At 43.9% G+C, this 12,695-nt stretch overlaps 1 protein-coding gene across 3 annotated transcripts in view; it reads right to left on the minus strand.

Annotated features, from left to right (window-relative positions):
• Positions 1–7,037: 7,037 nt before the first annotated feature.
• The window catches only part of ABCB11 (ATP binding cassette subfamily B member 11), a 66,767-nt gene continuing 61,109 nt past the window's right edge, over positions 7,038–12,695 (minus strand). For all 3 annotated transcript variants that reach the window (XM_065413783.1, XM_065413781.1, XM_065413782.1), the window contains 6 exons: positions 12,026–12,267; positions 11,756–11,912; positions 10,774–10,971; positions 9,572–9,778; positions 8,867–9,013; positions 7,038–7,238 (listed from right to left, as the gene is read on the minus strand). In XM_065413783.1, coding sequence (XP_065269855.1) covers positions 7,038–7,238; positions 8,867–9,013; positions 9,572–9,778; positions 10,774–10,971; positions 11,756–11,912; positions 12,026–12,267 — 1,152 coding nt within the window. The remainder of the gene's footprint in view (positions 7,239–8,866; positions 9,014–9,571; positions 9,779–10,773; positions 10,972–11,755; positions 11,913–12,025; positions 12,268–12,695) is intronic.

Consider the following 12,695-nt stretch of genomic DNA (forward strand, 5'->3'; position numbering starts at 1 on the left):
GACTGCTCTGAGGGACCTGGGTACCTGAGAGTTCTCACCCAGGGAGCCCAAGGATCCTGCAAACAGCACAATAATGAGGGCTGACACCTGGAGTACTGTCGTGCTTGGCTCTGAATCTCCTACAAACACACAGATTCATGACAAACACCAAGAAACATTTTATGATTCCTTCAATTATTCATCTGGGTGCGACGCTAGACATGTCAGCAGTGCAGATCTACCCATCATTCGACAGATTCCACAAGATTCAGGACTTGATATCCATGCTAGTCAAGAGCAGGAGCCCAACAACAGTTCAGTGCCTTCAGCTACTGGGTCTCCTGTTCTCGTGCTGAGGGATCACTCCATGGATGAGATCACAGATCAGATGCCTCAGGTCTGTCTGCTGAAAGTGTGGGACCATGGTCTGGCATGGATGCAAGAGCGGTACTGGTCCCAGACCAAGTCATTGACTTCCTGAGATGGTAGACAGTCCCGGGCAATGTCCACAGATGTTTGTCATGAATCTGTGCTCTTGCAGGAGATTCAGAGCCTGGATCATGGCACTGTGTGCGGTGGTCTGGGTAGGAGTCTGATTTAGATGCCTTCCAGAAAGAGGAATAGGTGAATTCCCTGGGATCTGGATATTGAATATCACCAGCATCTTCGTAAATGCCCTGGGGCCGATGGGAGACTGAATGGCACTGTTTGGTACTGGTAGCAATTCATGCCATAAGCAAATCTCAGTAGATTGTCTTGGCAGGGGCACACTGGACTGTGGAGGTATGGGTGACACAGGTGATGTGCGTCTTGGTGTCAACCGGCAGAGGGCACAGGGGTGCATAAGGGTTACTGGGATCCCCTGGGGCTGATATCTTCATACTAGTTTGCCAAAGGGTGTCATGTAAAGTCTTTACTGAAAGCCTGTATTACCCTTCTCATCATAAACATTGCACAATGTATGTACAGGTAATAATTAAGAAGTTATGTATCTGTACTGGAAACGATGTTCTTAAAGCTTTGAAGTTAAAAGCAGGTCACCACAAGGTGACCAGCCTTGGACAGATTCTGGTCTGACCGGGGATAGGAAATGCTTCTCACTCGTTGTCTGATCAAGTGTGTATTGTACAATTGTGTGTCTCACAATGTAAGCCTATCTGGGGCAGAGCCAGCTGCTAATTAAAAGGTTGCAAGGTGAACAAGCGAGGGAGACCAGAGGGAACAACAATCAGCAAGGGGTGCTCTGATTATGAATAAAGCGCAAAGGACTGTTTTGATATATCTGAGCTCGCAAAGAGACACGGGGGATCTTTCCACTGAGGAGTCAAGAGGACAGCATGACTTATCTGATGAGTGGAAGCTCACAGCCAAGCTTGGCTGTAAGACACTGGAAGGCTTTTGGGGTGAGCTTTTGTGCTATATGCCATAACAATGTCATGAAAGCATGTTGTGATTTTAATTTACATGTAACCATTTGTTTCCACTATTTCTATTTGCTTCTTCTTGAATATCTATTTGTTAAATAAAGTCTTGTTCTTACTATAAACATATCTAAGTGCTGTGTGTTGAGTGGCGTGATGATCCTGAGGCCCATCTGGTAAGCTGGTGTGAACTATTCCTTTGGGAGTAGTGGATCTGTGAATTCTGTGAGTGCCAGTGGATCAGGGCCTGAACGCTCCAGAAGGGATGGCCAGTGGGCTCAGGGGTTGGAGTATGCCTATCGTTAGCCTGCAAAGAGTAATGCCTGTGGAGACCTGGAAGGCAGTGCTAGTGTTGCCAGAGACTGGTGATGTTGGGGAACTGACCCACAGCAGGCAAACTCCTATGTCCAGGTGATGGGAGATCTCGTTCTTGACCAGCTTGCCCCAGTAGGGTTGCTGGTGATGGGAGAGTGAATGAAGAAGGGATGGGGTGGAGCCCTTAGTGCATCAGGGATACGCCCTCAAGCTATCTCTTGCACCCGTTTTTCTGTGGTGGATGCAAACCATTCATCTGAAAAGTGGGAAATCCTGCCTCTCAATCTCAGGTCTGGGTGGAGCCCATTTGTTCAGTGTCATAATGAGCCCGTGGATGTTGTGGAAGCATCTCTAGGTTATCCACTCGTTCCTTGGTTCCAAGGTTTTCCCTTTCCTCGCCTGTTACCTTACCTCTGAAACCTCTGCGAGGAAGGAGGAAGTGAGTTTGTAATCCCTTATTAGAGAACTAAATGGAGAGGGGAAGGACTGTTTAAGTTTGGCAGAGTTTTCAGCCACTATCTTATCCAGTTTTTCTCCAAAGAGGAGAGATCCTGTGAATGTAGAGGCACACAGGACTCGTCTGTAGTGAGTATCTATCTTCCATGGATGAAGTCGTGTGTGTCTCCTGACCACTGAGCTGGATGCCGTGGCAAGGGCAGAAAACCTCATTGCATCTATTGAAGCATCTGCCACAAATGCTGTTTTTAGGGAGATTTCTTATGTATAGCCTTAAAGACGTATTGGTCTCTGCATTCTTTGCTCTTGCAGCTTGTAGAATCTGAGAATATGCCCATTAATGTGTTTACCCTTGGCAGGAAATTTCCACTCCTCCCTGATTACCTTCTCAAAGGATGAGTGTAGGGGAATCACTGGCTCAGGCTAGGATTTGGAAGGGAGACATTTGGTCTGAGATTTGTCATTGAGGGCTTGCTCGGGTTGGATCTGGCTCATGGATACAACCTTTTTTACATATGGTTTCAAACTTCTTGAAGGGAGTAAAACCTTTGTTAAATTTTGTCTGTGTCCTGCTCAAAACCAGTTGTTAATTGCTCTCCTCCCACAGAAGAGGAGAAGGAGGGGGGCTGAGTCAAAGGACAAATACCTTTTAGAGGGTTTTGTTTGTTTTTTGTTTTTTACTTTTTCTGACCCTTTTTGTTTAGTTTTTGTTTTGCAGGCCTGGCAGCTTAGCAATGCCCTGGGTGCGTGTATTTGGGGTTAGCTTTGCATGGGCCTTGAGCCTTCTAGAAATTCTCCCTCGGAATCCTCCCTTATAGGCTCCCACTCCCCAAGGTTGGGGGATGGGGACTTACTGCCAGCATTTTCTGATTCAAGCTGGGAGAAAGGGCAGGGCTGATTGTGAGCACTGATTCTCTCCCCAGAGCACTTAGGACCCATTTCAGGATGCAGGGTGGGACCAGGAGTCCTGCTAGGGTCTTAGCCTTGTGGTCCTGAATTGCTCCATGCCCTAGCAACGTGAGAGGAGGAAGGCTAACTGGCAGGACCTAGTTTGCCATCTGTAGAGCCTGTTAAAGCTACATTGCAGATGGAGCAACTTTTAGGCTTAGCCCAGTTGTTGCATGGCTGCTCTGCCATGAGGAGCTCAGCAGGGAGGCACTGCAGAAGGCATTCAGCCACATGCTGCTAAACCCCTGGTCTAGGAGGCGGAGAGAAAAAAGGTGGGGAGGCAAATGATAGGAAAGGAGCAAAGAAAACTGCCTCTGACTGCAGCCATGGAAGCAGAAGATCTGGCAGCAGGCCGGGGGCGGGGGGCATGCCTAGCATAGGCTAGGCTATAGCTTTGAACTGCCTCTGGAAGCTGCAGACAGTCGGGGAATAGCCCATACCTAGCATCTTCCACAGTTCTGCTGGGCTGCAGAAGACGTAGGTGTTAAAAAGTATTTGTCCATAGTAGCATTTACTACCTAAATTAAGGTTTATGTTTTAAGAGTTACAGTAGAATCCTGACTTACCAAACGCCAAATAGCCACCAGTCTAGACTACCTGAATGTTATCAATAGAACAGGAGGCTGCAGACTTTATTTAGTGAAGTTTCTAAGCTCTGCGGAGCTGAAGCTAGGCTCTTGCAGAGATCAGGAGCTTCAGCACCCAAAGGCTCCCAACGGATGAAGACTGTTGATCTCCAGAATTTCCCTATATGCAAACTAAACTGGGGGTTTCCAAGCAGTGGGGATAATCAAGCTTCAGCTGTGATTTCATAGCATGACCATTTTAAATCAAAGGCCAGAACCTCAGTTAGCATAACTAGATGTATCTTCATTTACTTCAGAATATTGCATACCTAAGCTTTAACTATTGCAGTTTTGGCTGAATAATTTGTGCAACTAGCACATTATGATGGGTGGCCTACCTCAGCCCACTTTGGGCCACAGGGAATGAATTTCCTGTTGTGTTTGTATTAGGAATAAAGAGATTAAAGGGCTTGATTAATTCCCTCACGTCTGCTAGTGAAAACTAAACAGGAAGTCTGCCCTCCATGTCTCTGGTGTTGAGAATGGGCCAGTGCAATTCTGAAAGTTGGTTAGCTAGCTAGGAAATACCTCCTTGCAATGAGATGAACTGTAGCTAAAACTGGTAGGGTTATATTGGGCCCTGGCTGTAAATTAATGGAGCCCTTCTTGGCATAACCCTTAGAGGGAGAGTGGCAGTAGTTCCATCGCCAAATCAGCCCCGGGAGTGAATGCTCCTGCACATCATTTAATCTGTTCTTAAAATCAATGGGAACTTATGAACATAGGAATTGTCATACTCCTTCAGGTCAGTGTTCTGTCATTGACTCCCAATGGATCAGAGGAATAGAAAAACTACCTTATGAGAGGAGACTCAAGGAGCGTGGCCTAACAAAATGAAGGCTGAATATAGCTGGGGTTGCCAATTTTCTAATTGCATAAAACCGAACACCCTTGCCCCAGCTCTGCCCCACCCCTTCCCCAAGGCTCCACCCTTGTCCTGCCCCTTCCCTGAGGCCCTGCTCCCACTCACTCCAGCCCCCCCCATCACTCGCTCTCCCCCACCCTCACTGGGCTGGGACAGGGGTGCAGGCTCCAGCTGGAGGATGCAGGCAGAAATGAGGGATTCAGGGTGTGGGAGGGGGCTCCAGGCTGGGGCTGAGGAGTTTGGAGTGTGGAAGGGGACTCAGGGCTGGGGTAGGGTGTGGGGTGCAGGAGGGGATATGGGGGTGCGGTCTCTGGGAGGGAGCTAGGGTGTAGGAGGGGGTTCTGACCTGGGGCAGGCAGCTCCTGGTCGGTGGTGTAGCGGGGCTAAGGCAGGCTCCCTGCCTGCCCTGGCTCCACACTGCTCCCGGAAGTGGCCGGGATATCCGGACCCTAGGCGGAGGCATGGCCAGGCAGCTGTGCGCGCTGCCTGCGTTTGCAGGCACTGCCCCCGTAGCTCCCATTGGCCACGGTTCCTGGCCAATGGGAGCTGCGGAGCCGGTGCAGCAAGCGGAGCTTCCCTGATCGCTCCTGCACCTAGGGGGCCGGACATGCCGGCCGCTTCTGGGGAGCTGCACAGAACCAGGGCAGGCAGGCAGCCTGCCTTAGCCTCGGTGCGCCACTGACTGGACTTCTAACGGCCCGGTCAGTGGTGCTAACCGGAGCTGCCAGGGTCCCTTTTCAACCAGGTGTTTCGGTCAAAAACCAGGTACCTGGCAATCCTAAATATAGCTGAACTGCTTGGTAATAGCGACCACAATGTAATAATGTAGTGGGGAAAGTAACAACGAAACCCACCACAGGAGCAACTTCAGAAAGAGGGACTGTACAAAAATGAGACAGCTATTTAAATGGAAATTAAAAGAAACAGTCACAAGAGTGAAAGGTCTGCAGCCTGCATGGAAACTATTTAAAAAACCATAGTAGGGGCGCAAACTAAATGTATACCCCAACTAAGAAAGAAAACAGTAAGAGGACCAAAAAAAAAAAAAGCCACCATAGCTAAACAGCAGAGTAAATGAGTCGGTTAGAGAGAAAAAGGCATCCTTTAAACAATTGGAAGTCAAATTCTGCTGCAGAAAATAGAAAGGAGCATAAACCCTGCAAGCCAAGTGTAAAAGTATAATTAGGCAGGCCAAAAAAGACACTTTAGAGAAAGGTGCAATAAACCTCATAATGGAAAATTATAGAATAACCTTCCTCCAGAGAAAGGCTGTTCCTAATCTTCACTTAGTATTTGGCTTATGCCTTGAAGCATGATAGTTTATATGTACAAAGGTCAAACCAATCTAATATAACTGTGAACATTCTCTATGATCAATAGAAATGGAAATCTTTTTTATTCTTTAAGCTTTACAGAATTTTTACATTCTCCTTAAAAAGAAATGGCATGATATGGTCACCAGTGATGAAAATGTGAAATTCTCTATTTATCTAGCACAGTTTCATGGTAAGAAAGAAATTAAATATCAGTGAAAAATAATTATTGATTTAACTTAGTATTTATTCATATTCAAATCATTTAGCTGAGGCCATTTAATAAAGTGGCTAACTTAGAAGAATTAATCTTTACCAGCTTCTGTTCCTCTTCTCAATCTCTTTCTTTAGCATAGTGGCATGAAGCTGACTTCATTGTTATTATTTTTTATTTATTTCACAAGTAGCATCTAGATCCTCCAGTGTAGGTCAGGGCCCCCTGTGCTAGGCACTATACAAACACACAGTAAAAGCCAGTCCTTGCCTGAAAGAGCTCACAATCTAAATAGACAAGAGGGACAAAGAATGGGGCAAAAAAGTTTTCTATAACCACACTGAGAGTATTTATTTTAATTCTGTCTGTAAAACCTTCAAGTTAGGAAATATTTGATCCCACCACTAAAATAGAATATAGTATCGTACTTGGTGTTAGGTTTTAGCCCTATAACTTGCCAAAAGAAGCAATCCCTGCTCTGGCATGCTAGTATTCAGGGTGGATTCTTCCTTGACCAACATTTAGTCAAGCAAGTAAGGCACTGTACAGCCGGACTACAAAGCCATTTTACATGAGCTCCCCACCCTCAAATAGCTCCACAACTCCCAAATAAAGAGTTTTCTTACCAGGAAATTTCCTTCTCTCCCTTGCACAATGGGCTAGGCTATCTCCTGAACAAATCAGCCTACTCTGTAGTCACCATATATGATCCTACAGGGCTTGCTTACTCCAGAAGGCAAGATACATTTTAGGCTCGATAATGTCCCATGTAACTTGTCATATGACAGAGCATTTTGTACCATGTAATAACTTAAAGGGGTACCAACATTGCCAAACCAACTGCAGAGTTCTCATTTAGAAAAGTATCATCCTTCAAGTTTACACAGAGCCTGTGGTAAATCAGCTAATTGGTGCTCCAGTGGTGACAAGTTTGTAATAAGCTCCTTCCCTGGCCATCAGTTCATTATGATTGCCCTTTTCAACAATAATTCCTTGAGACATGACAGCTATGATATCAGAGTGTTGAATTGTAGACAACCGATGTGCTATGACAATGCAGGTCCGTCCCTCTCTGGCTTTATCCAATGCATCTTGCACAGTCTGCAGACAATAGACAAAGTATCAGAATGAAAATGTGGCAGCTGAAATGGAGGTCAAGATCTGGAAAATCCCTGATTAGTCTATACCAATAATTAGATGGCTCAGCATTTCTAAAATTTACTGTTGGACATTTGAACCAAAGCTGAATCAAAGGTGAAGTTATTGATGTGCTTGGCTGACCCATGAATTAAACCGCTAGTATATAGGAGGGATTAGCAAATATGCATAACTCTAGAAATTATACATGAGTCCTTCAGTTACAGCCTGAATGTCATTTTAGTGCTGATGTGGTTTAAAACTACCAGTGTTACTTTCATCTCAAGGTGCAAGAAAGCCATGCAAATCCTTGCCTGAGTTCTTAGTCCCAGTGCTGCAGTCTTTAATTGAAGTTAATGAAATTACTGCATGCTCAGGCCCTTTATGCATACAGTAATTCCTCACTTAACGTTGTAGTTATGTTCTTGAAAAATGCGACTTTAAGAGAAACGATGTTAAGTGAATCCAATTTCCCCATAAGAATTAATGTAAATGGGGGGATTAGGTTCCAGAGAATTTTTTTTCACCAGACAAAAGACATTATATACATATACAATATAAGTTTTAAACAATTTTAAACAAACAATTTAATACTGTACTCAGCAATGAAGATTGTGAAGTTTGGTTGAGGTGATGGAGTCAGAGGGTGAAAGAGGGTGGATCGTCCGGCTGCTCCTCTTGCTGTTCGTTCCAAAGTGCCTGGGGGTGCTCAACCCCCGGCTCTTCCCTAAGCCCGCCCCCGCTCCACCCCCACCCCACCTTTTCCTGCCCCTGCTCCCCCCTCCCTCCAAGCGCACTGAATCCTCACACCTCCCTCCCCACGCCACCCGCCCGCAGCAATCAGCTGTTTTGCGGCATTCAGGAGGCTGGGGGAGAGGGGGAGGATGCAGCGCGCAGCCTCCCCCTTCCCTCCCTGTGCCTCCTGCCTGCAGCAATCAGCTATTTGGGGGACGCATGCCGCATCCTCACTCCTCCCCCAAAGCCTCCTGAATGGCGTGAAACAGCTGATTGCTGCAGGAGGGTGTCTAAGAGCAGCTATGGCTGGTTGGTTTTGTATTTTTACATATTAGAACAAGGGTAGGCAACCTATGGCATGCGTGCCAAAGGTGGCACGCGAGCTGATTTTCAATGGCACGCACACTGCCCGGGTCTGGGGGGGCTCTGCATTTTAATTAAATTTTAAATGAAGCTTCTTAAACATTTTAAAAACCTTATTTACTTTACATACAACAATAGTTTAGTTACTTATTAAAGACTTCTAGAGAGAGACCTTCTAAAAACGTTAAAATGTATTACTGGCATGCGAAACCTTAAATCAGAGTGAATAAATGAAGACTCGGCACACCACTTCTGAAAGGTTGCTGACCCCTGTATTAGAATGTTATAAATAGTGTTTTAGGGCTGAATTTACTCAAAGAAAAAAATACTGTCTGTGATAAGAGGGTCTCTCTTTATCTTGTACTTTTCTAAGGTTTCTGTATCAGACAGAAACAAATTAAAATTAAATTTTATTATTATGGACATTTCTTTTATGAGAACACACCTAGATAATTATACGGAACCTCCCTCATTCTCTTTTACTGCACATTTACCTTTTCACTTTCTGTGTCTAAGGCAGATGTTGCTTCATCCAGTAATAAGATTTTAGGATCTCGTATGATGGCCCGAGCTATAGCGATGCGTTGCTTTTGCCCACGAGAAAGCTGGGATCCCTGAGCCCCAACACTAGTTTCATATTTCTGAAAAATATACCATAGGGGAAATTTTATTCCTAAATGAGCATGTCTTCAATTACAACAATGGATAAACTGGGACAATATTGTGGTGCCCCATGGGGAGTGGGCCATGAGTCTCCTTTCTGTTTGGTAACCCTGTTTGCTTCCTCTCCTTTCTGTTTGGTAATGCTGGAACCTTTCCTTTCTGTCTCCTATCAGAGTTTGAAATTTTGAAAATATTGCTTTCTGCTGGATATTTAATTTTTAAAGTATTTGCCCAACAGTAAAAAAAAAAAAAAAAAAAAAAAAATCAAACCCCAAATCCCCATAAAATAAATCACAACAAAAACAACATTATGCCATTCTCCATTCACCACCACCATCACCACCACAACCAAGAGCTGTGAAAATAAAAAGACCACTGTTGGCACATGAAAAGGTCTAATTTGTTTTGGTGGGAAATCTCATTACAATGAATACCTTGCCTTTCTCAGCTGTCTTTTGTCCCACTATTTAGGCCCCATCATAGCATTTGTTTGATTTTGGTTTTTAGGTTTTTACTGTCCTTGCAAATATACTTACATCTGGAAGGGACATGACAAAGTCATGCAGCTGGGCCTTCTTTGCTGCTTCTATAACTTCTTCCATAGTGATCTCTTTGCTGTTATCACCATATTTAATATTATCAGCAATACTACAGTCAAATAACACAGGCTCCTGAGACACTATTCCAATTTTAGATCTAAGGAACTGTATATTTACTTTCTTGGAATCGTGGCCATCTATTAACTACCAGTAAAAAAGACAAAATATGATATATCATTTCAGACTTGTGACATACAAAGAATGAATAGCTTTTGCTGAAACAAAATAGTCACAACAAGGCTTTAAATATATACAGCTTTGTAAAATAAAGTGTGCACAACATCACACTACTGTTCGTAACTAGAATAAGAATACTGTTTAGATTTAGCTTCTTTGTTTTTAGCAAATAAATGATCACAAGGGTCCCTTCTGGCTTTGAAATCTATGGAATTATATAGGTCCAAGGAGATAACAGTATAGTGCACATTCTCTGAGTGGCAAGCAACAGGCACAAAATATTTGTACGCCCATTGTGACCAAAGAACTCTAGTAGGCCAAATGCTGAAGTCTTTACTCAAGGCCATGTGCATTGACTTTTAAGCAGATTTCACAACTGATAGTATGGTACATGGACCTTAACTGTTCAGTTCTTACTCAGGCAAAGCTCCCGCTGATTTCAATGAGAATTTTGCCTACAAGAAGACTGAGCAAAAACCAAGGGCCAGCTCATTCCAGGTGGATCTTCTTGAAGAGGTAAGTCTAATTTTCCCTCCCTAACCCTCTCAGATGGCTCTACACTTGGGATTCTGAGGGGCAGGAGGGTGTCAAAAAGGGAAGGTGCTGCTCTCCATGACACCAATCCCATCTGTGTGCCTGGATTTCTGCATAGAGGTGTATTACCTCCTTCTAGGGCCTCTCTGTGACTGTTACTGAGCATCAGCAGAGAGAACCAGCCAAGGTTCACCAACTTAGGTTGGATCATTGGAGAACTTTAGACTGTAAATTTAAGGAAAGATCAAGAGAGCTACACCCTATTGTGGATGGTGTGAAAATCCACTGAAGTGATCCTCAGCTGTGCAAATGTTACTTAGTGACTCTTTGGTAAAATCTCCTATGTAACATTGGAGAAGAACTTTGGAGTCTGAAGATTTCTGCAGCTGGCAAGCACTAAAACTATCCAAGTAGTGAAAGCTGCTTACCACACGTCCTTTCTCAGGGTCATAAAAGCGCTCCAGAAGCTGGACGCTAGTGCTTTTGCCACATCCACTACTTCCAACAAATGCAAGTGTCTGTGCAGGTTTAACAGACACTGAGAAGCCGTTCAAAACTTGGATGTCAGGCCGAGAAGGATACGTGAACCTGCAGTTGATAAATTCAATTCTTCCCTTGAAATTGTCCTGGTGAAAAAGTGAGAAAGAAAGTGCTAAGAACTGAATTCTAAAGAGTGACAAAACTCCTCACATTAAATATGATTCTTGTTTCCAATATTAGTTTTTGTGAGTGACTTAGGTGCTTGTGAAATAACCCTGGAGACTGAGGAACCCGAAGACTGACTGGCTTGACTGTCCTGGGACAGGAGTCTTCTATTTAGCCAGAACTATGCTGCTGTATTCATTCATTCTATCAGTGGAAGCTTCCCCACACTGTACTGCAAATAGCCTAAACATAGAAGGGGACCAACTTTTGAGCTGAGACAGTAGTTCATTCTCCAACTCCAATCAGAGGTTTTGATTGCCAACAGAGGTGCCAATTAATGCCAAATTTGATGGTGTTTCTGTGATGTGCTCATACAAGAACAAGGAGATTATAAACATGCTTAGCGACTGAACCTGTCTCGATTTAAATCACTGTTGTAGAGGTGGAAGAAAATCTCATTATCCTGTGAATCCATCCAGCTCCCAACTCTCAGATCAGTTATTAGTATGTATTCACCATTTATTGATCCTCTGTGTGAAATTTCTGGTAGACTGGGAATAATTTGACTGCATGTCTCATGCTTACATTATAGCACATAGCTCAGTACTTCCCAAAAGCAAGGATATCTAGCAAATATTCTGATGTCAACTTACCTTGCTCACAAACAGAGGTGTATATGAAATAATCCCTAATTACTGGGGTTTCAATATCTATATCATTGGGTTGAATAATGACATTACCTGCATTACTCATCTCTACTCTTACCCATTTTTCCCCTCCATTACTGTAAACACTGATTTGGGGAACCCGATCCACCAGTTGAAAAAAACGTGCAGCAGATATTTTTGCTTTAGCATAGTTTGGAGTATAAGAAGAAGCTCTTCCCAAAGCAGTGCCACTGGTCACAACGGCAGAGATCACCCTGCAGTCAAGGAGGAAAGCTTTTAGCTCGTGGGTTATGTAAATTTGTGAATTTTATTGTAAACAACATACTTCTGTAGTGGAGTATGTGCCTGTCTGCAAGTATCTTCTTACCTAAACACATAGCTATAATGAAGTCCTTCATTCTCCACCAAAAAACCTCCATATCGATAAGAGACTGAATTGGCTATGAACACTATACATTGGGCAAAGCCAAAACAGATTCCATAAACATTTGCTTTACTGATTGCAGCTCTGTATGGGATTTCCAGCTGTTCTTCATATGCTTCAATAAACTTTCTCTCCTTCCCTATTCCAGCTACAGTCCTAATGTTAGAGAGGGCTTCACTGGAAATCTGAAGAAAAAAATAGGTTACAAGTAAAACATTTAGGAATCACTCTGAAAAAGTGGGAAGACCTTCTCTTTATCCCACTTTTCACTGAGAGGGCAACATGATTGTTTGGCAAATTATAGAAACTAATGATGTACAAATTGGTTCCGATACAATAAGAACTGATGCAAACCTCAAACAGGACCTTTTCTGAAGTCAACCCTCCTCGGACTAGACTACTGCAAAACATTCACGCTGAGGATGGCCTTGCTTGGGCTCTTACACATCGGTGAATTTCACTTTGTATATGTCACTGGCACCACTATTCCTTAATAATAGAATGTGTCCAGCTCCAAACAAAGAGGTGTGGTTATTCTGGCAGACCCTCTCATCAGCTGAAACATGGCCTTCCTCAACTTCCCATGCTGATATTGTGTTGTGCTGGGAGATGC

Source organism: Emys orbicularis, chromosome 11, assembly GCF_028017835.1.
Source record: "Emys orbicularis isolate rEmyOrb1 chromosome 11, rEmyOrb1.hap1, whole genome shotgun sequence".
Classification (NCBI taxonomy): Eukaryota; Metazoa; Chordata; order Testudines; family Emydidae; genus Emys; species Emys orbicularis.